Source organism: Neovison vison, chromosome 13, assembly GCF_020171115.1.
Source record: "Neovison vison isolate M4711 chromosome 13, ASM_NN_V1, whole genome shotgun sequence".
NCBI lineage: Eukaryota > Metazoa > Chordata > Mammalia > Carnivora > Mustelidae > Neogale > Neogale vison.
The window spans coordinates 62,965,753-62,987,724 of NC_058103.1; the positions used below are offsets into that span (position 1 = coordinate 62,965,753).

General features: G+C 41.5%; 1 protein-coding gene and 2 non-coding genes across 3 annotated transcripts in view; 1 reads left to right on the forward strand and 2 right to left on the reverse strand.

Annotated features, from left to right (window-relative positions):
• Positions 1 to 18,651, forward strand: part of SNX6 (sorting nexin 6) — a 65,124-nt gene extending 46,473 nt beyond the window's left edge. Inside the window, exons 11-14 of the mRNA XM_044232156.1 lie at positions 2,662 to 2,748; positions 8,567 to 8,726; positions 8,815 to 8,900; positions 17,503 to 18,651. Coding sequence (XP_044088091.1) covers positions 2,662 to 2,748; positions 8,567 to 8,726; positions 8,815 to 8,900; positions 17,503 to 17,556 — 387 coding nt within the window. The 3' untranslated portion in view covers positions 17,557 to 18,651. The remainder of the gene's footprint in view (positions 1 to 2,661; positions 2,749 to 8,566; positions 8,727 to 8,814; positions 8,901 to 17,502) is intronic.
• LOC122894808 lies at positions 15,772 to 15,907 on the reverse strand. The gene has a single exon (XR_006381853.1). It is a non-coding gene; the product is annotated as a U4 spliceosomal RNA (small nuclear RNA).
• Positions 18,652 to 21,608: 2,957 nt separating the features above from the next.
• LOC122894759 lies at positions 21,609 to 21,772 on the reverse strand. The gene has a single exon (XR_006381829.1). It is a non-coding gene; the product is annotated as a U1 spliceosomal RNA (small nuclear RNA).
• Positions 21,773 to 21,972: the final 200 nt, after the last annotated feature.

Sequence of the window (21,972 nt, forward strand, 5' to 3'; positions counted from 1 at the left end):
GGCTCCCTACTCAGCGGAAAGCCTGCTTATCCCTCTCCCACTCCCCCTGTTTCCTCTCTCATTGTCTCTCCCTCTCCAATAAATAAATAAAATCTTTTTAAAAAAAAAAAAAAGGAAATAAAATTCTTTTTTTTTTTTTTAAGATTTACTTATTTATTTATTTGACAGAGAGAGATCACAAACAGGCAGAGAGGCAGGCAGAGAGAGAGAGAAGAGGAAGCAGGCTCCCCGCCGAGCAGAGAGCCCGACGCAGGACTCGATCCCAGGACCCTGAGATCATGACCCGAGCTGAAGGCAGCAGCTTAACCCACTGAGCCACACAGGCACCCAGGAAATAAAATTCTTACCAGCAACCCAGATACCCTGACCCTCTTCAGCTGCTTTTTATGAGTTACCCCCTCCCTCAAGGATAGCACTATCTTAGCTTCTAACAGCAGAGGTTAATTTTATTTTCATATTTTATATAAATGCTTTATGCAGTATGTATTCTTTCATGTCTGGTTTCATTCACTCAACACTATGTACATAAGATTCATCACTGTTGTTGCATGTTTGTATAGTTCCTTCAATCTTCTTGCTGTATAGCTTTCCTTTGTAAGAATATACCTGAGCTGGGGTGCCTAGGTGGCTCAGTGGGTTAAGGCCTCTGCCTTCGGCTCAGGTCATGATCTCAGGGTCCTGGGATCAAGTCCCACATCGAGCTCCCTGCTCAGTGAGGAGCCTGCTTCCTCCTCTCTCTCTCTCTCTCTCTCTCTCTCTCTCTCTGCCTACCTGCTTGTGATCTCTCTCTGTCAAATAAATACATTTAAAAAAAAAAAAAGAAGAATATACCTGAACTTACTCATCTGTTCCACTGTTGGGAGGAATCTGGACAGTTTGTAGTTTGTGGCTCTTTACAAATAGTACTTCTAAGACCATTCTTGCATATCTTCAGCTGAAAATAAGTGTGTATTTCCATTGGGTGCGTATATCCAGGGGGAGAATTAGGGGTCATAGGGTCTCCACGTGAAAAGCTTTTATAGATAGTGCCAAACTGTTTCCCCAAAGTGATTGTACCAGTTTATATTCCCACCAGAATAAATGTGAGCAGTGGGTTGCTACACAAGTTTACAATACTTGTTATCTTTTTTATTTTAGTTATTCTGCTAGATGTGTAGGGTTTTTAAATTTTAACTTTATTTCAGCAGTAATTTCAGACTTATAGAAAGGTTGTAGGAATAATACAAAAATTATTGTGGCTCAGTCGATTAAGCATCTGCCTTTGGCTTGGGTCATGATCTCAGGACTGAGTCCCACGTCAGGCTCACTGCTCAGTGAGGAGTCTGCTGCTCCCTCTCCCTCTGCGTTTCTCCTCCACTCATGCACGCCCTTTCTCTCTCTCTCTCTCAGATGAATAAATAAAATATTTTTTAAAAAAGACCAGTACACCTGGGACGGCTGGGTAGCTCAGTGGGTTAAAGCCTCTGCCTTTGGCTCGGGTCATGATCTCACGGTCCTGGGATCAAGCCCTGCATTGGGCTCTCTGCATTGCCCTTCCTCACCACTCAGAAAAGTTCTCTCTCTCTCCCTCTCTATCTCAAATAAATGTTAAAAACACTTTAAAAAGAATTTAATATAGTCAGTATAATTATCAATGATTTCCCCTTAATATCCTCAAATATTGAGTATATAAATACAGATGGCTTTTTACAGTGGAGTTCATTTGAGTTAGGGTTCAAACAAGGTCCCTATTTTGTATTTGATTGACAAACACATCTTTTTTTATATTCTGTCTCCAAACTGAATTGAATAGTTTAATCTTTTTAGTCTAACACGGCTGCTTCACATTTTATCCCAGTTCAAACTAACCACATCTGTTTATTACTCTTTCATGTCTTCAGGCACATTTTGTTAATGTTTTGACTGTTTTCTGGTTGTTATTAGTAGGAAGATTGATTAGAATTTCCTAGTCTTCCTTCACTTTTTTTTTTTTTAGGGGGAGGGGCAGAGGGAGAGGAAGAGAGAATATTTTTTTAAAATTTATTTATTTGACAGAGATCACAAGTAGGCAGAGAGGCAGACAGAGAGAGGGGGGAAGCAGGCTCCCCGCTAAGCAGAGAGTCCAATGCGGGGTTCGATCCCGAGACCCTGCGATCATGACCTGAGCTGAAGGCATAGGCTTTAACCCATTGAGCCACCCAGGCACCCCGGAAGAGAATCTTAAACAGGCTGCACACACATTGTGGAGCCCAGCATGGGCTCAATCTCAGCAACCCTGAGATCATGACCTGAGCCAAAATCAAGAGTCAAGAAGAGACTCAGCTACCCAGGACACCCATCCTTTATCACTGAAATGATGTAACAAGAAAGAAATATAAGTGATGCTGAAAGATGATACTGAAACTCATTATTGCCAAGAACTTGGGTCAGATATAGAGTTCTTCCATAAATTCACTAATCTCATTTGATTTCATCCTTTTTTCTGTTCATTTTTTGTCAGAGTCCTGAAGTAAAGTAATAGGCTAGTAGAAAGGAGAAAGCAGGGAAGTTTAGGTTAAATAGGAATGGATAATGGATACTATAGTTATTTTCAACTTTAATTTTTTTTAGAGTAATTAAAGAAAACATTGGCTGTAGAATATAACTGCTAATTAAATGCTGGATTTTTCCCCCCTTTTCCAGAAAATAGAAGCACGAGTGTCTGCTGATGAAGACCTCAAACTTTCCGACCTTTTAAAATATTACTTAAGGGAATCTCAAGCTGCTAAGGTAATTTAATTGTTCATTGTTTTTTAAAATGGACTATTTTACAAAAAGCCATCTCTTTACCAAAAGCCTTATAGGTTGTTAGACTTAAGATTGTTAATGATTATCTCTTGATTTTAAATTAGATTTTCAAGTGTGAATTTTTTGCTGTTCTTTTACAAATTGTTGGTCAAGGATCCCCACATTAAAGTTTATTCTATAAACTTCTGATATAGTATAATTTTTTTTTTTCTTAAAGATTTTATTTATTTATTTGACAGAGAGAAATCACAAGTAAACGGAGAGGCAGGCAGAGAGAGAGAGAGGGAAGCAGGCTCCCTGCTGAGCAGAGAGCCCGATGCGGGACTCGATCCCAGGACCCTGAGATCATGACCTGAGCCGAAGGCAGCGGCTTAACCCACTGAGCCACCCAGGCGCCCCATCTTCTGATATAGTATAATCTTAAACTTTGTTTTAATGAATTTGGTATATTCATTTGGGTAAGATGCCTACAAAACAAAAAGTAAAATCTCTAAATAACAGTCTGTATAGCTAAAGGACTCCTTAAGTCCTTTGTTGTGAGTGAGAGAACTATAAAACCAGGGTATGTTTTATTTTAAGGCAACTCAAATTTCCTTTTGGAAGTCTGTCTATGTGCAAGACTGAAACTCTTAACTAATCCAAAAAAATGTTTAACAGAAACATCTGAAAAAGCACTAAAAACTTAGTGGCTCAGATATTCTTAATTCAGAGTGCCTGGGTGGCTCAGTCAGTTAAGCCTCTGCCTTTGTTCAGCTCAGGTCATGATCCCGGGGTCCTGGAATCAAGGTCCTCCACGTGAGCCTCCCTGCTCAGCGGGAACCTGCTGCTTCCTCTCCCTCTGCTGCTCCCCCTGCTTATACTCTCTTACTCTCTCACACGTAAATAAATAAAATCTTAAAGAAAAAAACAAAAAGAGGCTGGGGCGCCTGGGTGGCAAAGTAGGTTGGGTGTCTTGCTTTCAGCTCAGGTCCTGGGTTTGAGCCCCACGTTGAGATCTCTGCTTAGCGGGAGCCTGATTTTTCCTCTCCCTGCCACTGCCCCTGCTTGTACTCTCTCTCTCTGTTGAATAAATAAAATCTTGGGGGAAAAAAGACATTCTAGATTTTATTTATTCAACAGAGAGAGAGAGTACAAGCAGGGGCAGTGGCAGGGAGAGGAAAAATCAGGTTCCCGCTAAGGATTGAGCCTCTGCCTTCGGCTCGGGTCATGATCTCGAGGTCCTGGGATCAGGTCCCGCATCGGGCTCTCTGCTCAGCGGGGAGCCTGCTTCCCTCTCACTCTCTCTACCTGCCTCTCTGCCTACTTGTGATCTCTATCTGTCAAATTAAAAAAAAAAAAAAAAAAAGACATTCTAAATTCAGTATTAATTTATGAATTGATATATTGTACAAAAAATTTCCATGTGATCAGTGGTGCTTTGAATACCAGTTTTTCATTCCTTATCAAGTTATAAATAACCCTTGGGGCACTTGGCTGGCCGATCATGTAGCTCTTGATCTCAGGGTCTTGAGTTCAAGCCCCGTGTTGGGCATAGAGCTTACTTAAAAAAAATTATAGGAGTGCCTGGCTGGCTCAGTTGGAAGAGCATATGATTCTTAATCTCGAGATCGTGAGTGCAATCATCATGCAAAGTGAAGAGATTTCTTAAGGGGTGCCTGAGTGGCTCAGTTGTTATGGGTCTGCCTTCGGCTTGGGTCATGATCTCAGGGTCCTGGGATCAAGCCCTGTGGGCATCCAGCTCCCTAATCAGCAGGAAGCCAGCTTCTCCCTCTCCCACTCCCCCTGCTTGTGTTCCCTCTCGCTGTGTCTCTCTCTCAAATAAATAAAATCTTAAAAAAAAAAAGAGAGAGAGATTAATTAAATAAATAAACAAGTTATAAATAATCTTTCTAACTTTGAGGACTTAGATACTTGCAAATATACTGTCCACATCAAATTATTTTACCAGATTGTGTCTTACAAACCATTTACATTGGGGTGGATAGGGATAAAATGAATTATTCACTTTAAAGACTAAATTCATTATTTTATTATAATATTATAGTTGTTAATACATAACTTTTTAGAACATGGCTTTAAAAGTAAATCCAGGGATGCCTGGGTGGTTTAGTCGTTAAGCTGCTGCCTTTGCCTCAGGCCATGATCCCAGGGTCCTGGGATTGAGTCCTGCATCGGGCTCCATGCCCTGCAGGGAACCTGCTTCTCTCTCCACCTCTGCCTGCTTGTGCGTGCACGTGCGCTCTCGCTCGCTCTCGCTCTCTCTTTCTCTCTCTGACAAATAAACAAAATCTTTAAAAATAAATAAATAAATAAATAAAATGTTAAAAAATAAAAAATAAATAAAAGTAAATCCAGACTTTTTAGTGACCACAAGAAGGAATTGAAATTTAATTGCAAAAATTAAAACTACATACAGCAGAGGGAATATAGGAATCAACGATAGTATAATAGCAGTGTATGATGTCAGATGGGCATTAACACTTGCGGTGAGCACAGCATAGCATAGAGTGGTCAGATCACTGTTGCATACCTGAAACTAATGTAACATTGCATGCTAACTATTCTTGAATGTAATAAGTAATAAGTAAATAGCTGTTTAAAAGATATTAAATATTTATTAAACAGCTGGGGGGAAACCACACACTTTTTTTCTTGTTTTAAGATTTGTGTATTTATTTTAGAGAAAGCATGTGTGTGCATATGTTGGGGGAGCAGCAGAAAAGAGAATCCTCAAGCAGATTCCCCACTGATCGTGAAGCCGATCATGAGGCTTGATCCCAGGACCCTGAGATCGTGACCTGAGCCAAAGGCCTGCTCAACCAGCTGAGCCACCCAAACGTCCCTCACCACAGGTGCCCCTTATGAGAATGTGGCTAAAATGAAAAATTCTTTTTTTTTTTTTAAGATTTTATTTATTTATTTAATGGAGAGCGATCATAAGCAGGGGGAGCAGCAGAGGGAAAGGAGAAGCAGACTTCCTGCTGAGCAGGGAGCCCGATATGGGGCTCGATCCCAGGACCCTGGGGTCATCACCTGAGCTGAAGGCAGACACTTAACAACTGAACCAACCAGGCACCCCTAAAATGAAAAATTCTGACAAAAATTATAGCAACTAGAACTTTCATACCCTGTTAGTTGGAATATGATACAATATTTTGGAAAAGTTTTATAGTTCCTTAAAAAATTAAACATACATCTGTGGTCCAGTCATTCTAATCCTGGGTATTTGAGAGCATGTGTTCCCACAGATGTTCACAGCAGCTTTATTTGTAATAGCCAAAAACTGCAACAGCCCAAATGTCCACCAACAGCTAAATGGCTAAAGAAATTGTGTGTATATACAGTGGAATCCTACTCAGCGGTAGAAAGGAATGAACCGTGGAAACATGCAGCAATATGGATGAATCTCAGAATAATTTTGTTGAGTAAAAGAAGCGAAACAATAAAGATCACGGTTTACACTAGAGCTCACTCTTAGTGTTACATATTCTTTTTTGTTGGGAGAAATGTGTAATGATACTTATCTACCATTATGAGCATCACCATTATAAGTATCATACAGGGGGCGCCTGGGTGGCTCAGTGGGTTAAGCCTCTGCCTTCGGCTCGGGTCATGATCCCAGGGTCCTGGGATTGAGCCCCGCATCGGGCTCTCTGCTCTGCTGGGAGCCTGCTTCCTCCTCTCTCTCTGCCTACTTGTGATCTCTGTCAGATAAATAAAGAAAAAATCTTAAAAAAAAAAAAAGTATCATACAGAATAGTTTTCACTGCCCCAAAACTCCTCTCCGCTCCATCTATTCGTCCTCTTTCCCCTTAATTTTTTAATGTTGATTTTTTTTTTAACATCTCCATAGATTAGTCTCTTCCAGAGTGTCATATAGTAGGGCCTTTTCACATTGATATTTACTTAACACAGAGCACATATGAGCACAAACTGGGGGATGAGGTAGATTGAGAGGGAGAAACAGCCTTGAGCAGGGAACCCTATGTGGGGCTCAATCCCAGGACCCCAGGATCATGACCTGAAGCAAAGGTAAACCAGCTGAGCCACCCAGGCACCCAATCAATTGATTCTTAACAAAGGTCCTAAGACAGTTTTGGGGGGAAAAGAATAGACTTTTCAATAAATGGTACTGTATCATCTGAATAGTCACATGAAAATAAAGCTAGACCTTCCTCATACTATGTATAAAAATGTGCTCAAAATTGATCAAAGACTTGGGGTACCTGGGTGGTTCGGTGGGTTAAGCGTCTGCCTTCGGCTCAGGTCATGATCTCAGGGTCCTGGGATTGAGCCCCGCATCAGGCTCTCTGCTCAGTGGGGAGCCTGCTTCCCCCTCTCTCTCTGCCTGCCTCTCTGCCTACTTGTGCTCTCTGTCAAATAAATAAATCAAATCTTTTAAAAAAAAATTGATCAAAGACCTAAACATAACAACGGTAATACTTTTAGAAAAAAACAAATGTTAATCTTGTGACTTCTGATTGGACATGGGTTTCTTGCATATGACACCAGGAGCACAGGAACCAAAGGAAAAATAATAAATTGGATGAACTTTATTAAAATTGAAAACTTGTGTGTGTTAAAATACACCATGAAGAAAAGTGGAAAGACAACCCATGGACAGGGAGAAAATATTTGCAAATCATACAAGTCCCTAATTAAGCAACTGGTATCCAGAAAATACGAAGAACTCTTAATACTCAGTAAGAAGACAAATAGCCCAATTAAAAAATAGGCAAAGGACTTGAATAATCCTTTCTCCAAAGAAAACATACAGCCAGCCAGTGAATTCGTAAAAAGATGCTCAACGACATTAGCTATCAGGGAAATGCAAATCAAAACCACAGCGAGGGATACCTGGCTGGCTTAATAGGTAGAACATGCAACTCTTGATCTTGAGGTTGTAAGTTTGAGCCCCACATTGGGTGTATAGATTACTTAAAAAATAAAATCTTTACTAACAAAACAAAACCACAATGAGATATCATATCACACCCACTAGGTGGCTTTAATCAAAAGGACAGATAAGTGTTGCCAAGGATGTGTAGAAATTAGAACCCTCATGAAGAGTCATTGGAGTGTAAAGTCGTGCAGCTGCTAGTCTGGCAGTTTCTCAAAAGGTTCAGCATAGAATTACCAAGTGACCCAGCAATTCCACTCCTAAGTAATGAGATATGAAAGAGAAAGGAAAACATGTTCAAAACAGCATTATTCATAATGGGCAAAATGTGGAAACAAACCAGATGTCTTCTAGATTGATAAGTAGATAAATCAGTGTGGTATTTCCATACAAGGATATGTTATTTAGCAATAAAAGGAATGAAGTACTGGTTCACACAAAAACATGAATGAACTTGAAACTTTATGCTAAGTAAAGAAAGCCAGACAGAAAAGGCCACATATTATATGATTCCATCTTTTTTTTTTTTTTTTTAAATGTCCAGAATAGGCAAATATATAGAGACAGCAAATTAGTGGTGGCGGGTGAGGGGTGCATGACAGGAAGTGAAGAATGACTGCTGATGAATATGGGGTTTCCTTTTGGGTGACAAAATTATTTTAAAATTGATTGTAGTAATGGTTAAATAATTCTGTGAGCATGCTAAAAACTGTTGAATTGGCACTTTGAATGAGTTACATGTATGTGAATTTATCACAGTAAAGCTGTTATAAAAACAGTTGAGAAGAGTAGCTGGCATGTGTGGTATTCATGGTTTAAGTGTTTGCTATGATGATGGTGATTGCGAGTAACTATTAGAAACATGCAGCATATATTACTGTGAAGCATTCTATTTTATAGGATCTCCTCTATCGAAGATCTAGGTCACTAGTGGATTATGAAAATGCTAATAAAGCACTGGATAAAGCAAGAGCAAAAAATAAAGATGTTCTGCAGGCTGAAACCTCCCAACAATTATGTTGTCAGAAATTTGAAAAAATATCTGAATCTGCAAAACAAGGTACTGTTAACCTTACCCTTTAATCATAAGGTATGCTTTAAACTATTATATGAGTTAAATAGTTAATCCTAATTTCTTTTGTTCACAGAACTTATAGATTTTAAGACAAGAAGAGTTGCTGCATTCAGAAAAAATTTAGTGGAACTGGCAGAGTTAGAACTGAAGCATGCAAAGGTATTGTCATATTAAAGATTTAATAATTTAAGTGACTTATAATTTAGAAATGAGTTTGTTATGTGGTGCCTGGCTGGTTTAGTTGGGAGAGTATGTGAATCTTGATCTCAGGTTCATGAGTTTGAGCCCCATGTTGGGCATGGAGATTACTTAAAAAAAAAGAAGGAAATGAATCCATTATGGAATGATAATGATTCTTTTTTTTTTTTTTTTAAAGATTTTATTTTTATTTATTTGATAGAGAGAGATCACAAGTAGATGGAGAGGCAGGCAGCGAGAGAGAGAGAGGGAAACAGGCTCCCTGCCGAGCAGAGAGCTCGATGTGGGACTCGATCCCAGGACCCTGAGATCATGACCTGAGCCGAAGGCAGTGGCTTAACCCACTGAGCCACCCAGGCGCCCTGATAATGATTCTTTAATGACAGTTTCCTTCTACAGACATACTGTAAGAAACATTCCTGAATTAGAATTAATTACAGCTGGATTATAATTTTTTTAAGATATTATTTATTTCACAGGCAGAGATCACAAGTTGGCAGAGAGGCAGGCAGAGAGAGAGGAAGGGAAGCAGGCTCCCTGCTGAGCAGAGAGCCCAGTGTGGGGCTCCATCCCAGGACCCTGAGACCGTGACCTGAGCTGAAGGCAGAAGCTTAAACCACTGAGCCACCCAGGTGCCCCTAAGATTCTCAAGTTTTAAAATTACTGTAAGGTTTGGACCAACCTTTATCCTTAAAAAACAAACAAAAGAAAAGAGATGTATTTATTATTTTACAGATAGAGACAGAGAGAGAGGAGAGAACACGAGTGGGAGGGAGAGAGAATCCTAAGTGGACTCCATATTAAGCCTGGAGACCAATGCAAAACTTAATTTACTTAACATATGCTGTCTTCAGTCAGAGGGACGGAAAACTAAAAGCATATTCAAAATTCCTCAAACTATAAGTATTAAATTTAAATCAACTTTTAAGTGTTTATTTTTTGATATGTTTATAGCATTTACCCTTTGAAAGTCATTAAAAAGTTTAAAACTGTACCAAGAGTTTTGGGATACCACATTTTATCTCCTACATTTCAATAAGCTTTTTATGTTATTGCCCTCCTGTCATTGCTGCTTTAAAATATTACACTGGAGGCCCTCCTGGCTGGTTCAGTGGCTTAAAGCCTCTGCCTTTGGCTCAGGTCAAGATCCCAGGGTCCCAGGATCAAGCCCCGAATTGGGCTCTCTGCTCAGCAGGGAGCCTGCTTCCCCCCCATCTCTGCCTGCATTTCTGCCTACTTGTGATCTCTGTCAAATAAATAAATAAAATCTTAAAAAATGTATATTACCCTAGGAAATAGAATCACTTCTGTACACAGGCTGATTATTGCGCACATTCCTTCTTACAGTGTGCTTTATATGTTACAAGGATTTAAGGTGCCATCTCATACCAGCTTGATTTGGCCTATAGTCACACCTTCTCTTCTTCTTCAAAGTCTTTTCTGTTTTTTTAAAGATTTTATTTATTTAGTTGTCAGCGAGCACAATATCAGGCTTCAGGCAGAGAGAGAAGCAGACTCCCTGCTGAGCAAGGAGCCCGATGCAGGACTCGATCTCAGGACCCTGGGATCCTGACCAGAGCCAAAGGCAGAGGCTTAACCCACTGAGCCACCCAGGTGTCGCTCGAAGTCTTTTGTTAAGCTCCAGCCAGTTGTGTGTTTCTTTTTTTTTTTTTTTTTAGTCATTTTTTTTTCTTTTTTGTGGTATAAAACACATAAAATTTACCATCTTAACCATTTTTAAGTGTGCAGTTTGGCATTGTTAAGTATATTCACATTGTTGTGCAACAAGTTTCTAGAACTTCTCTAGTTATTGAGCATTTAATTTTTAAAATGTAATTGTAATCATGTTTATGTCTATTAAATTTTAGCTTGCTAGTTTTAGCCTAGTGTGATATCTTTGGGAAACTTCAGTTCGATCATATGGTACTTGACTATTAGAGTGGTTATTACTCCCAAGTGATAGACATTCGTAATTTGTACGAATTTCCCTTTTGTGTCCTTATCTAAGTTTTAATTTAAAGGATTGATCAGGGAGCACCTGGGTGGCTCAGTGGGTTGTGTCTGATTCTTGATTTCAGCTCAGGTCTTTTTTTTTTTTTTTTTTTAAAGATTTTATTTATTTATTTGACAGAAAGAGATCACAAGTAGGCAGAGAGGCAGGCAGAGAGAGAGAGGAGGAAGCAGGCTCCCTGCTGAGCAGAGATCCCGATGCGGGACTCGATCCCAGGACCCTGAGATCATGACCTGAGCCGAAGGCAGCGGCTTAACCCACTGAGCCACCCAGGCGCCCTCAGCTCAGGTCTTGACCTCAGGGTCATGAGTTCAAGCCCTGCAATGATGGAGCCTACTAGGAAGGAAGGAGGTAGGGACAGAGAGAGAGAGAGAAAGGGAGAGAGAGAGGATCCTGGGATCAAGCCCCACGTTGGGCTCCCTGCTCAGTGGAGAGCCTGCTTCTCCCTGTTGCTCTGTCTGCTGCTCTGCCTACTAATGCTCTCTTTTTATCTGTCAAATAAAATCTTTAAAAAAAAAAAGAAAGAAAAAGAGAAAGAACGTGTTTTGATAAATCTGGCATGGTTTATCTTACTCTACATGTATTGGTTTCTAATGTTCACAATTTTTATTTCTTTGTTTTTTGTTGTTTTTTCTTTTAAAGATTTTACTTATTTATTTGACAGACAGTGATCACAAGTAGGCAGAGAGAGAGAGGGGAAAGCAGGCTCCCATGGAGCAGAGAGCCTGATGCGGGGCTCAATCCCAGGACCCTGGAACCATGACCCAAGCCGAAGGCAGAGGCTTTAACCCACTGAGCCACCCAGACGCCCCTATTTTTGTTCTTTTTAAAGAGGTTATAAACTATCAGGGATTTTGTTAATAAATTAAGGAGGGGTTGGCAAATTACAACATACTTTTATAAAGCCTGTGAGTCAGGAGTGGCATTCATGTTTTGTTGTTGTTTTTAATTATTTTGGCAGTCTTTTTTTTTTTTTTTTTAAGATTTTATTTATTTATTTGACAGAGATCACAAGTAGGCAGAGAGGCAGGCAGGGCGGGGGTGGGGGGACACCCCTTGGCAGTCTAATTTTTTTTTTTTTTTAAAGATTTTATTTATTTATTTGACAGAGAGAGATCACAGTAGACAGAGAGGCAGGCAGAGAGAGAGGAAGGGAAGCAGGCCCCCTCCTGAGCAGAGAGCCCGATGTGGGACTCGATCCCAGGACCCTGAGATCATGACCTGAGCCGAAGGCAGCGGCTTAACCCACTGAGCCACCCAGGCTCCCGGCAGTCTAATTTTTAAGTCATTATTTTAAGCAAAGGAATATCATGACATGTGATAATTTTATGAAATTTATATTTAATTTATAAGTAAAGTTTTATTAGGATACAACCAAGCTCATTCATTTATGCTTTGTCTATGATTGCTTTTATACTACTACTATAGCAAAGTTGAATAGTTAAAACAGAGAGCAAATGTCTCTCAAAGTCTAAAATGGTTTTGGGGGGTGCCTGGGTGGCTCAGTGGGTTAAAGCCTCTGCCTTCAGCTCAGGTCATGATCCCAGGGTCCTGGGATCAAGCCCCGAATTGGGCTCTCTGCTCCGGGGGGAGCCTGCTTCCTTCTCTCTCTCTGCCTGTCTTTCTGCCTACTTGTGATCTCTGTCAAGTAAATAAATAAAATCTTTAAAATATAAAAATAAAAATAAAATGTTTTTTGGGGGTTTTTTTAAGATTTTATTTGAGAGAGAGAGTGAGTAGGAAGAGAGAGAAGCAGGCTCCCCGCTGTGCAGGGAGCCCAACACGGGGCTCAATCCCAATATCCTGGGATCATGACCTGTGAGCCAAAGGCAGACGCTTAACCTACGGAGCCACCTAGGGGCCCCTCAAAGTCTAAAATGTTTAGTACATAGTTAGCCCTTTACAGAAAAAATTTGCTGACTACTACTATAGATTGATGTCAACCTCTAATTTCCAGATTTTGTACTTTTCAAATCCTTTCTGAAACGTGTTCTCTGTGTTGATTTTTTTTTTTTTTTTTTTTTAATTTCTTTGGCAGAAAGATCACAAGCAGGCAGAGAGGCAGGCAGAGGGCTAAGCAGAGATCCCGATGGGGCTCGATACCATGACCCTGAGATCATGACCTGAGCCAAAGGCAGAGGCTTACTTAACCCACTGAGCTACCCAGGTGCCCCCCTGAAAATCCTTTTAATTTTTGAGAAAAGAATGACAGGTTTTCGAGAAACTGTCCCATGTTTTTGTGAGTTTTTTTGTTTTGTTTTGTTTTTTAAATATTTTATTTGTTTATTTGACAGACAACGATCACAAGTAGGCAGAGAGGCAGGCAGAGAGAGAGGAGGAAGCAGGCTCCCTGCTGAGCAGAGAGCCCGATGCGGGACTCGATCCCAGGACCCTGAGATCATGACCTGAGCCGAAGGCAGCGGCTTAACCCACTGAGCCACCCAGGTGCCCCTTCTGAATGTTTTCACTTAAATCATCCCTTCATTTCAAGTGAGCCAGTCATTCACCAAGCCATTCACTCACCTCCCACTGCACTGTGCCCACACTGGGCTAGGTTGCAGGAAGACCAGCCCGTTGGGACCTCTGCTCTCAGAGTTCATGGTCTAATAAGAAACGTGTCAGTATGGGGTGCCTGGGTGGCTCAGTGGGTTAAATCCTCTGCCTTCAGCTCAGGTCATGATCCCAGAGTCCTGGGATGGAGCCCCGCAACGGGCTCTCTGCTCGGCAGGGGGCCTGCTTCTCTCTCTCTCTGCCTGCCTCTCTACTTGTGATCTGTGTCTGTCAAATAAATAAAATCATAAAAAACAAACAAACAAACAAAAAAACCCCGTGTCAATATGTCCCTCAGAAAGAATGTTATAATTAAGTTTAACCATAGTAAGTACCTCCCTTTGCCAGGGGCCATGGGAGTGGTAGGGCAGGCCATACAGAGCCAGCATTTAAGGAGTTCCTGTCCCCACAGAAGAGACAGGAAGACACTGAAACAAAGGAATCCTAGGTTTTTGTGACATTCCTGGACCAGCAGCCACAGTAACCTCTGGGTTCTTGGCCCACGTCTTTCTGGCAGGGGCTGGGCAGAGCCTCTGGAAGCTGAGTTATTACAGGAGCAGTTTGTGGGTGAAGGAGAAAGAAAAGAAGGTGAAAAACAGATGGACTCTGGGGAGGGCAGGGGTGAGAGTCCACAGGGCAGAGAAACTGCTGGTATGGTGGCTTGGTATGGGAGGAAAGGCTAGTCAGTTTGAATACGAAAACGAAGGAAAACCCTCCAAACCAGTGTACAGCGCCTCAAAACACAGTACAGGCGTGGTAAAACTTTTGTGCATTTTTTTTATCATAGCAAATACAGAAAGGTGCAAAGAAAATAAACATTTATTTATGACAGAATGACTATCAACATTTCCACCATACATAATTTATTCAAATGGATTGTTTCTGTGGAATCAGAGTTTGGCAAATGGATTGGGCTTCCAAATGAGGGAGAATGAATTTTGGAGTTTCCTTCAGCAATGTTATGTTTAAAAGTTGCCAGCCTTCAAAGCAAATTTTATCTGATGCCAAATGGGTTAATTTGGGGATAACAAGAATTACAATTCAGGACAAGCAAGCTATAGCAAATGCCGCAGGCTAGTGCAGAGAACAAAGGACAGGAATGCTCTTTTATAGATAGAAGGGGGGAGTTGGGAAAGGCTGTTACGAACAAAAAGTCCACTAAAGTAAACTGTGAGTTAGAAGTGTCATGACTTTTCACTGGCTTAGCTGTGACAGTCTTGCCTTGTGGGGGCCATTGCTGGACAAGGAGACCACCTTTCTTTCTCTTGCTGGGGTAGTAACGTGGGTTTCCCTCCTGTTGAGAATACACAGTACTAAGAAAAAAAGAAAAAGAAAAAGAATGCAAGGTACTTCACTTCACTTCTCTTCCTGATGGGTCTACAAAGTCTGCAATCAGTGGTAGGATCTGAGGGCTCCCCTTCTGGCCTCCCAACTACATTTTATTTTATTTTAAGATTTTACTTATTTATAACAGAGATCGAGAGAGGTAACACAAGCAGGGGGAGCTAGAGAGGGAGAAACAGACTCTCCGCCAAGCAAGGAGCCAACCCTGTGTTGGGTTCCCTGCTCAGTAGGGAGTTGCTGCTCCCTCTCCAGCTCCCCCAGTTTGTGCGCTCTCTGTCTCTCTGTCAAATAAATAAAATATATTTTTTTAGAGATTTTATTTATTTATTTGACAGAGCTCACAAGTAGGCAGAGAGGCAGTCAGAGAAGGGGGGGTGGAAGCATGCTCCCTGCTGAGCAGAGAGCCCGATATGGGGCTCCATCCCAGGACCCTGATATCATGACCTGAGCCAAAGGCATAGGTTTAACCCACTTAGCCACCCAGGTGCCCCAAATAAAATATTTTTTTAAAAATAAGTAAATAAGGGGCGCCTGGGTGGCTCAGTGGGTTAAAGCCTCTGCCTTCAGCTCGGGTCATGATCCCGGGGTCCTGGGATCGAGCCCCGCATCGGGCTCTCTGCTCAGCAGGGAGTCTACTTCCCCCTCTCTCTCTGCCTGCCTCTCTGCCTACTTGTAATCTCCATCTGTCAAATAAATAAATAAAATCTTTAAAAAAAAAAATAATAAGTAAATAAAATGATGTCTGCAGGTTTCTCAGAGGCGAAGTTACTGTTTTATACTTTGAAATTAACAAGTATTTTGTGGTGAGATACTTGGCTTGGGACTATGTAAGTTAAATAGCCATCACTTAACCGACACTGTCCCATAGAATTTTGTGTGATAATGGAAATACTCTATAATCAGCACTTCCAGTATGGTAATCACTAGCCACATGTGGCTGCCAAATGCTTGAAATGTGCGTAGTGTAACAGAGAAGCTCAAACTGTTTTTATTTCATTTTAATTAGCAATAATCGCGCCTCGGATAAACCTCATTGGCTACGATACTGCCACTGCGCAAAGCTTTGTTTTTATTTCATTTTAATTAGCAGAAAGTTAAGTGTTCTGTAGCATGTACCTCATGACCACAGTATTAGCATTTCAGCCTTATATTGTTTTTAGCATCCATCCTGACTTTTGCCTGAGTCAGTTTTTATGATGGTGGCCAAATGGTGATTAGTTTCTAATTCCATCATTGTACACATTTTAGTTGGCTTTCTACTCTAAGGAAGTTTTCCTTCTCCCCCATTTATGAGTTGATGTAACCTATATGTTTATACATATCTGAATTTGGGGGCCATTTCACATGTTTTACAGATGCTACACAGGTTTGCATTTTATAGAATACATTTATATGTGATCTTACTACTTTATTTTTACTTTTTTTCTTTTTTGAGAGAGAGGGAAATCATGAGGGTATGGAAGGGTGGAGGAAGAAGGAGAGAGAGAATCTTAAGCAGGCTCCACACCCAGCATGAGCCCAGTGCAGGGCTTGATGTCACAGCCGCAAGATCATGACTGAGCCGGGGCGCCTGGGTGGCTCAGTGGGTTAAGCCGCTGCCTTCGGCTCAGGTCATGATCCCAGGGTCCTGGGATCGAGCCCCGCATCGGGCTCTCTGCTCAGCCAGGAGCCTGCTTCCTTCTCTCTCTCTCTCTGCCTGCTTGTGATCTCTCTCTATCAAATAAAAAAAAAAAAAAAAAAAAAAAGATCATGACTGAGCCAAACTCAGCAGTTGGTCACTTAGCCAACTGAGCCATGCAGGCAGCCCCTTATTAAAATTTTTATAAAAATTGCTATAACTTACCATTTTAGTCATTAAAATATACATTATATTAATTATATATGTAATATAGTACACATATTTTAATGGCCAAAGGAGAGTGATAAGAACCTGTCTTACTGTCAGGAATGTTCAGGGACACCTGGGTGGCTCGGTTGAATGTTTGACTCTTGGTTTTGGCTCAGGCCATGATCTCAGGTCAATGACATCAACCCCCACGTGGGGCTTTGTGCTAAGCAGGGACTCTGCTTGAGATTCTCTCTCCCTCTGCCGCTCCCCCTGCTCTCTGTCTCTCTAAATAAATATCAGTAGTTTAACTTGGACACAGAATATTTTCTCTCTCATTAGATCATGCCAGGCAATTCAAAACAATATTATTGGTCTAGATGGAAAATTACTGAAGAATCTGGTATGTGGAAAAATTGTACATGAAACAGAGTATATAGTTTTATGTCTTTAAACAGTTATTTTTGGGGGTGTCTGGGTATCTCAGTCATTGGACATCTGCCTTCGGCTCAGGTCATGATCCCACCGTCCTGGGATCGAGCCCCACATTGGGGGTCCCTGCTCTGCGGGAAGCCTGCTTTTCTCTCTCCCACTCCCCCTGCTTGCAATCCTCTCTCACTGTCTCTCTCAAATACATAATAAATAAATAAAATATTTTATAAAAATAAAATCTTTTAAAAAAAAAAGTTACTTCTGTGTAATGAGTAGCTTGTTACCAAAATTCTGTTGCCTTAATAAATTTAAAGTTACATGATTTGTAGTGCTGTATATTTTTTCAGTACAATTCTTCCAAGCTCTTTGAGCTTCATAATTTATTCTCCCTTCCCTTGTAGGGTAACCTACAGTTGCTGCAGAACTGCTTGGCAGTGTTAAATGGAGACACATAAGCCACACTCCACCTTCGGTTAAAAAGGGCTGCCTTCCTTCAGATTTTATTTTTGTTTTCTTAATGATATTAAGCATTTACTGCTCACTGGGAACAAAAGAAACAGCTGACAAAGTGCATCTACTCTCTTTTTTTCTGAGAAACCACGGAGCGGTGCCGTCCATGGGCTCTGCCAGTGTGTGCGGTGGGACGCCGCACCCCTGCACCTGTGTGCTCCCTGCGACAGCTGTCCCTCACCGTGCGCGCCTCCTCTCCCGAAGCCCAAAGTTCAGTCTTGTTTTAAGTAGCCTCTGTAACTGTGTTTATTTTATGAATAGTATTCCTTATGGCTGCCAGTCTTTCTTACTTTTAAGTACTTTCTGAAGTTTAACCCTTTTAAAATTACATTGCTCAAACGAGATAAAGATTGCCATTACCTTTTTTTGAATTTTGTTTTTAAAAAACATTGTATACCACCTTAGCTCATTCATGTATCCTGGTAAAGCATCTTAATCAGACTTATTTTTAATTAATGAACATTTCTTAGAAGTTTGGGGACAGATTTTATGTAATCCTTTATAAGTATGATTTCTGATGAAAAGCAAATGCATTAGTATGTTTGCCTTAAACTTGTAGACTAAACCAACTATTATCAAATAAACAGTGATAACAGTGATAGTTTTTAACTCTGTGGTCATTGTATCACTCTAAAATTTGGAGTAGCTATAATAAATCTACTCCTTTATTATGCTTTACAGTGTAGGTCTTCGTTTTTCGTTTTTCTTTTTTTAAACAGCATATTGAACCAAGTTCACCAGTCCCTTTACAAAAGAATGAACTGCTTCTCTGTGTGCGTTTAGCCTTTCATAGAAGCTGGACCTGGGCAGAGGCAGGTTAGAAGCAGACATTTCTAAAATACAGGAGCAGACCGAATGGTCTATTACAGTTTCCTGACGTCCATCTCTAGCTCAGCCAGTGAACCATGGATGTGCCAATGAGCCCACTGATTGTTACGCTGGTGTATAAGTTGGTGTGTGGAGAGAAAGAGTGCTGTAGAGAACAGCATTTGTTGGTGGGGGAGAAATTGGAATTTTTGAAATAAAGTGGGTACAAAAGATATTATTGGCCTTTTTAATGTAAATTAACATCAAGTTATTTCTAATTTAAAATTAGGTTGTGTGGTTTAATTTTTTCACTAAGTTCTCTTGCAGTTGGAAACCACAGGTATTTGGGTTGGTCACGCCTCGTTTACATTTTCCCAAACCCTGGCCTAGGTCTTAAAAGAGTAGTCACCGTGATTCCAGCCTTGCATGTTCTGTTGCCTTACTGCTGTGCTGGTTAATGTTTCTTTCATTGATGTTGTTCCCTGATGCCATTTGAACTTGACTTTTCTGTTGCCTGAGAAATCTGTGTTTTGTCCTCCTTCGTGTCTCCTTCACTGGTGAAAATACACCTATGCGATGCTCTCCAGTGGGTGAACATGGGACAGAGAGCCCTAGCTTCTAAATTTGGGTGCAGTCCCTTCACTGGCTGCCCCTGTGGCCTCAGGCAGGTTCGCTTGACCTCTATCTGCCTCAGTTTCTCTACTACAAAGGACATATTGACCTACCTCACAGGGGTGTTGTGAGGATTAATAAACATTTGGTACAGTGCTTTGGAAATGTGATGATGCTGTATAAATGCTAAGAAATAGTAAGTACACGGGCGCCTGAGGGGCTCATCGGTTGAGCGTCTGCCTTTGGCTCAGGTTGTGGTTCCTGGGTCCTGGAATCAAGCCTCACATCCGGGCTCCCTGTTCGTTGGGAGAACCTGCTTCTCCCTCTCCCTGCCCCCTGCTTGTGCTCTCTCCCTCACTGTCTCTCTCAAGTAAATGAATAAAAAAAATTTTTTTTAATTGAAAGAAATATCAAGTGCAGGGCAAAAAAGCTCTATTGTTCCACATAGCCATCAGCTAATCTGTACCAAGGTCTTTTGGGGAAAAAGGGTAGGAGAGTGCCCCCATCTCTTGGTGCCTGGTTTACATTTTTACATTTTCACAATGTGTGTTGGGGCGGAGGTAGACTGGAAGCAGCAGTTACATATTAGAGCATATGTGGGAGGGTGCTTAATGAACACATATAAATGAGTTGACTGTTTGTTCTATGCAAGGGCTTTCTCACAAAGCACAAGATAAAGAACATATGTTACTCCCTCAAGGACATACTTTAGGAGAGGTTCTACTTTGTACCTCCAGAACAATTGAAACATTCCATAGTTCACTGCTAGTTCCTGATAATTGCCTTGGTTTCACTGCTCTTGGGCTGTGGCATTCCTGAAACATTTATTGGCCATTGTCGTGTGCCTGCGGGACACAGGACAAACAGGACGCCCAGGAGCACAGACAAAGCCCTACACGGGTAGTATAGTGTCTGCCACAGGGCACACTTTATGCTCTGAGAGGAAGAGAGCAATCTAGGCAGTGGGAATGACCCAGGGTATGAACAGGGTGGGCCGGGGAATGAAGGTTGTGGGGGTTTTGCAGTGAGGGTGAGATGGCAAGAGAGGAAATTGCAAAGGAAAGTGGGTCACGGCAATTGCACTGGGTATTTGTCCCAAAGATACAAATGTAGTGATCCGAAGGGCCACCTGCACCCCGTTTATAGCAGTGATCTCCACAATAGCCAAACTATGGAAGGATCTAGGTGTCGAAAGGATAAAGATGATGTGGTATGTACACACACACACGTGCGCACACACAGAAATATTAAAATCAAAAAATGAAATCTTGGAGCGCCTGCGTGGCTCAGTGGGTTAAAGCGTCTGCCTTTGACTCAGGTCACGATCCCAGGGTCCTGGCATTGAGCCCCACATGGGGCTCTCTGCTAGCAGGGAGCCTGCTTCCTCCTCTCTCGCTCTCTGCCTGCCTCTCTGCCTACTTCTGATATCTGTCAAATAAAATCTTTAATAAATAAATGAAATCTTGCCATTTGCAACGACATGGACAGAACTAGAGTGTTACGCTACGTGAAATGAGTCAATCAGAGAAAGAATTATATGATGTCTATTTATATGATTTATATAATACATGGAATTTAAGAAACAAAACAGGATCATAGAGGAAAAAATAAAACAAGATGAAACCAGAGAGAAACCAAAAGAGACATAATCATAGGAAGCAAATTGAGGGTTGCTGGAAAGAAGAAGGGTAGCAGAATGGGCTAACTGGAGGTTGGACATAGGAGGGCATGTGATGTAATGAGCTATGGCTATTATATATGACTAATGAAACAGATCTGTACCTCTGAAACCAATAATGCATTATATGTTAGTTGAATTAAAATTTTGAAAGGAAGGAAGAAAAAGCATCAGGACCAGTGAGGCTTATTGACTGAGCTAGATGTCTGCACCTGGTTTGGAAAAGCTTATACAATATTAACGTTCTATAGCAAAACTATGGAAGTTGAGCTCAAACTGATCTTTTTAAAGAGAGGCACTACAGGTTAAACAGTTTAAAGTATTAGTAAGACAAGTCTGGCTGGTTTAAGAGGAAAACTGCTTTCGCGGAATTAGGGTGGTTCAAGGCCTTATAAAAAAACACCAAGCAAAACTTAACTTGCATACCATCTCTGTATAGAACTACCTGAGACAGATGGTACACCTACCTCAACTCCACACACAAAAAACGGATTTCAATACTGCGACATATCTTAAGTTGTATAAACAACTTAAAACTTCGTTTCAGACTTCCCAATCTAAAACCCACGGTCAGAAAGCATTTATAAACTCCAAATAATTCAGAACTCCTATTAACACCTCAAAGTAAAGCCAAAACTCAAAAGCACAAGCATATTTATTTCTGTGTTCTTTGTTTTGGAAACCCTATTTACTCCTTCCGCAGAAACACACACACAAAAAAATAAAAGTGAAAAAAAAAAAAAAAGCTTTCTACCCAAAACGGAATCGTAGACAGAAAATTGACAGTCTAAACCTCAATTCCGGAGATTAAAGCAAAAGCAAAAAACTACTCCGCTCCGCGCAGAAGAAAACCTAAACACACGCCGTCGACTTGTATCTTTTCTTATGCCACCAAAGAATCAGGGGAAAGCGCGAACGCAGTCCCCCACTACCACAAATTATGCAGTCGAGTTTCCCACATTTGGGGAAATCGCAGGGGTCAGCACATCCGGAGTGCAATGGATAAGCCTCGCCCTGGGAAAACCACCTTCGTGATCATGGTATCTCCCCTGCCAGGTAAGTATGAGTTGCTCCCCCCGACCCCCCAAGCACCCTCGCGCTACACCCGCTCCTTACACACGGTCACTTCCCTCCCGCCGCCCCCGCGCCCCGCGCCCCCCGCACCACCCCCGCCGCCCCTTCGTCCACCCGCGCAGCACGGCGGGCGCCTTCGTCGGGCCCCACGCGGGACCGGCGGGCTCGGGCGGGGAGGGCCCGGCAGCCT